The following is a 5,000-nucleotide window of genomic DNA, read 5'->3' as shown; positions in this document are numbered from 1 at the left end:
TGTTGAGTCTGTGAAGACTCTTAAAATGACTCCTGGTGATTTTATTCAATATTTCATGTAGAATGGACTTAATGACAAGTTTAAGAGGGAATTGGTTCAGATTACTACAAAGACTTATCCTTCTGTTCAGGAGATAATGGACAATTTTTTTATTGCCTGTGAGAGGTATGAGAATTGCTTGAAAAGTGAAGTTTCTTTACGTACTCTTCAATCTAGTGTTAGACAGAAAACTACTAGTTTAGCTATTAAGACATTGCCTGAGGTTAGGAGGTTTTATTGTACACTTTGTGTAGAAGGTGAAAATAATCATTCTATATTTAAATGCAAACGTTATGACACTCCAGAAGCAAAGCTTCAGCGTTTGAAAATACTGAAAGGATGTTTTCGATGTGGGAATCTTAACCATATGAGTAGGAAATGTAGATTTGAATTTCGTCAAAAGTGCGTGAAATGTTCGGGGCTTCATTTTCACTGTCTGTGCTCAAAGTCTTCTGAAGTTAAGCTTTCGCCCCCTGAAGGAAAGCATAAAGAAGGTACTCCAATACATTCGGGTAAAGCTGATGTTATGAGGGAAGCTTCCATTAATGAAGTGAATAGTAGTATTGCAGTTCTTCCCAGTATTGTCAATAAGACAGTACTCCCTTCCTTTTCATTTACTGTCCCTGGAGTGGATGGTATTTTTAGAGGTCTTAAGGATAGCTGTTCTCAGAGCTCCTTTGTTACAGAGAGCTTGCTTTATAAGTGTAGTTTGCCTGTTCTTGAACCTAGTGTAAAATTAACTGTTAATGGGTTTAATGGTTCTAAAGAATATATAAGCAGACTTATTCAACTTCCTATGAAGTTCGGCAATTGTATTTCAAATGTTCCTGCACTTGTGGTTCCTAGCATTAATATAAAGTTAAATCTTCCAGGGTTAGGCAAGATAGTGGAATCGTTCGAGAATAAGGGATTCATATTGGCAGATAAGAAACTTTGTAAAGACAGTGACAGTATTGATAATGTTCAGGTTTTATTGGGATCTGATGCACATTACGCTTTAATGGGTAAAGATGTAGCCTTTGGTTGTAACCCCCCTTCAGTATACACTGAATCACAGCATGGTATTTTGCTAATGGGAAACCTTGAAAATTTGAGCAAAAATATTAAATTTTTGGGTCTGCCTAATATTTGTAATGAGAGGTTAGAAGTAATTAATCCACTACGTTCAAGCAGGACTGATTTTTCCTCTTGCTCCCAAATTACTACCTGTTCTTTCTTATGTAAAATACAAATTGACCCTCTTTTGGATGATGAAGTGTGTGACCTACATTACAAGGAACTTGAGGTAGGCAGCAACATAGCAGTGTTAGATGATAAAGGTCAGATTGTAGAATCTAAATTGCTCAAGGCTACTGATGAAGTGCTTGAACACGAATGCCGCCGCTTTTTGAATCTGGACGCCAATAGTGCTGAAAGTATTATGTCAGAGACTAATCAGAAGTGGGTGAATTTTGCGTTGAGTAATTTTTCAAGGGAAAAGGATGGAAGACTTATAGTTCCCCTCTTGTGGAATAGCAAAATTGCACATAGGTTATCAACTAACGAAAATCTCACAAGGTTGATACTAAAGGCAAATCTTAAGAAATTACGGAAAAAGGATGGGCATTTGCAGTTAGTTGATCAGGTAATTAGGGATCAGTTAGAAGATGGAGTAATTGAGAAGATTTCAGACTTAGATTCATTTAAGGCAGAGCATCCAAATTATTCATTTCTCCCACACATGGCTGTTTTTAGGCCTGAGAAAGAAACCACAAAGTGCCGTATTGTGTTTTTGTCTAATCTCAAAGACTGTCAAAGTTAAGTACGGTTTCTCTCATAATCAGTGTATCGATCCAGGACCTAACCTTAACCAGAAGCTGTCTTCAGCCTTCTTACACTTGAGGTTTGATAAGTTGTTATTAACGTATGATCTTAAGAAAGCTTTTAACATGTTGTCCTTGAACAATAATGATCAAGCTAGGTTGCTGTTTTTTTGGTTCAAAAATGTACAGAAGAACGATTACTCTCTTGTAGCCTACAAGAATGTTAGACTTAGTTTTGGTCTTCGTTGTAGTCCATTTTTACTCATGCTAGCTCTGTATTATATACTAGTGCACCAATATGAACCAGACCCACAGCTGAGGAACCTTAAGTTATTGTTGTACTCTCTATTTTATATGGACAATGGAGCTGTTGGTTCTGCTGATTCTCAGTATTTGAAGTGGGCTTGTTCACAGTTGCCGTATATTTTCAACCCATATAAGTTTGAGATACAACAGTTAGTAACAAATGATGTTACCCTTCAGGCTGAAATTGATGCAAAGTTTGAAATCAATACTCCGGTTGAGAATAGCCTTTTTGGTATTATATGGAATAGAGCTGATGATGTAATTTATACTAAGGAATTCTCGCTAAACCCAGATGCTGATACAAAACGTAAGGTTTTGCAGACTATTGCCAGTAACTTTGATGTTTTTGGTTTTAATATTCCTGTCTTTAATAGAAGTAGACTTTATATGCATAGACTTCAGTGCTCAAAGGAGCTGGCTTGGGATCAAGTACTATCCCCCAGTCTCCAAAGGAAATGGAGGAACATTTGCAGGCAGGTGAATGGTTCCCAGCCGGTGAAAGTCCAGAGGTTCATTGGGCAAAGAAATGGAAAATTTAGACTGAAAGCATTCACAGATGCAAGTCGTGATTTTTATGGTACTGTGGTATACATTGAAGATATTGACTCGGGTGAGATTAGCTTTTTGCAGGCAAAGAACCGCTTGATCAATAAGTTGTTGAAAGGTAAGTCCGTTCCAGCACTGGAGTTGAATGCTATATCATTAGGGGTAGAAACCCTGATGGAGATTTATAGAGATCTGGCTGATCCTTCGTGTGTGAAGTCCATTGACATTGATGGCTTAGATTTGTACTGTGATTCCAGTTGTGCTTTGCAGTGGCTGCAAGCATCAGAATGTACATACTCCAAAATGCAGAAGCATTCAGTATTTGTACAGAATAGGATAAGCAATATCAGGAAATTATGTGAAATTAAACCTGTCAGTTTTATCTTTATAGCTGGAAAAGACAATCCAGCAGACTGTGTCACCCGATGCCTTTCTCCTAGACTTGTCTCTAAATCATTCTTTATTTCAGGTCCTGAGGTGGTGCCTGGCAATGAGTTTCACAGTTCCTAGCTCTAACACTAATGCTCTTAGTATTTCTGTTGCTGAGCAGAGTGCGTTTCCAGGTGAACCTCTTCTTGAACATGAGAAATATTCTACTTTAGAAAAGCTTAAATTGATTTACAGGAGGGTAATGCTTTGTGTTGACCACTGGAAGAGGAAAGCGGGAGTTGAAGTAGAGAATTTGAATAATGTAAACTATTCTGCTTTAGCTTTAAGGAAATTAATTCTAGAAGATCAACAGAAACACTTTATGGAAATATTTTCTTACTTCAGACTCTCAAGTAAACCTTTGAAGGATATACCTCCACTTGTGAGCCAACTTAATGTGTTCATAGATTCAGATGGCATTTTAAGAGTAAAATCAAAGTTCAAGAAATGGTATGGACATAAAAAACAGTTTCCTATATTGCTTTATCCCAAGAGTTATTTGACTAAACTAATTATAATGGATACACATGCCAAATTATTGCATGGTGGTTGCTATTCTGTCCTATCTGAGCTTCGTAAGTGCTTTTTCATTCCTAAACATTTTTCTGTCATTAAGAATGCCATTAAACAATGTGTTTCATGCCACAGGTTTAACACAAGAAGTGTGAGATTGAACCAGAACACTTATCGAGAATTTCGTTCTAGTCCCCCTGCTGTTCCATTTTCTAATATTTTTGTTGATTTCATTGGACCATTTAATGTTAAACAGGGAGCTGAAAAGATGAAGGTATGGATTTTGTGTTTCACCTGCACTTGGTCAAGGGCTATTAATTTGAAGATATGTCGAGATTTAAGTGTGAATGAGTATTTGAGAGCCTTTTCATTACATGTTTTTGAATATGGATTCCCGCAGCTTTGTGTTAGTGATCCAGGCTCGCAGTTGGTGGCAGGAGGTAACATAATCACTAGCTTCATCAATGATCCTGACACTAAATTGTATTTGGAGTCTAATGGCATTAAGCATGTAAAGTTTCAGCAATTCTTTAAAGGCCATAGTGAGCTAGGATCACTTGTAGAGTCTTGCGTAAAATTAGTGAAGAAACTTATTTTTTCAGCTATTAAAACTTGGGTACTTACTTTGCCTGATTTTGAATATTTAGTGTGTAATGTTGTTCATTTAGCTAATAAGAGGCCAATAGCCTTTAAGGAATCTTTAAGGGAGACTGAGGCAGATTCTTGCCCAGAGCCCATAACTCCAGAAATGTTAGTCAAGGGGTATGAGCTGGTGTCGTTGAATTTAATTCCAGATTTACAAGAGGTACCTGATGATCCTGAGTGGAAGATGAGTAGCAGCCCTACAGAAATAATAAAGGATGAGTATGAAAAACTTCGTAAGGTTAGGTATAATCTTCTAGAAGCTTACCAGAATGAGTTTTTAAGTACCCTGGTAGCTCAGGCTGTGGACTGCAAGGACAGATATAGACCAGTTTGTCACCAGAAGTTGGGCATTGGTGATATAGTCCTCATCAAAGAACCAAACACTAAAACCATTAATTTTCCATTGGGAATTGTGAAGGGTATAGAGGAGAATGATTTGGGGGAAACTACTGGGGCTATTATACTTAAAGGGAAGACTCGTGAGTTGATTAAAAGACATGTCACTACTTTAATCCCTTATCTTAAGGTAGTTCCAGATGCATCCTACAATTCAGATAATGACGACAAACAGAGCTCCCGTAAGTTGTCTATTAATGAGAGTTCACCCCAAAGGACTCTCAGGAAAGCTGCCATTAGGAGCAGAAATTTGACTCGACTTATGTTATAGTTATAAGGTATGATGCAAATTTCTAGTGGTGAGAAATTTGCATCCTGTGCCCT

General features: G+C 37.4%; 1 protein-coding gene across 3 annotated transcripts in view; it reads left to right on the top strand.

The window, feature by feature from the left end:
- Positions 1–3,183: 3,183 nt before the first annotated feature.
- LOC137636133 (uncharacterized) overlaps positions 3,184–5,000 on the top strand; it is a 3,045-nt gene continuing 1,228 nt past the window's right edge. For all 3 annotated transcript variants that reach the window (XM_068368542.1, XM_068368540.1, XM_068368541.1), the window contains exon 1: positions 3,184–5,000. This exon is cut by the window's right edge. In XM_068368542.1, coding sequence (XP_068224643.1) covers positions 3,184–4,947 — 1,764 coding nt within the window. In that variant the 3' untranslated portion in view covers positions 4,948–5,000.

Source organism: Palaemon carinicauda, unplaced genomic scaffold (assembly GCF_036898095.1).
Source record: "Palaemon carinicauda isolate YSFRI2023 unplaced genomic scaffold, ASM3689809v2 scaffold2366, whole genome shotgun sequence".
NCBI lineage: Eukaryota > Metazoa > Arthropoda > Malacostraca > Decapoda > Palaemonidae > Palaemon > Palaemon carinicauda.
Note: the sequence above shows the minus strand (reverse complement) of the source record. Positions and strands in the feature narration are given on the sequence as shown.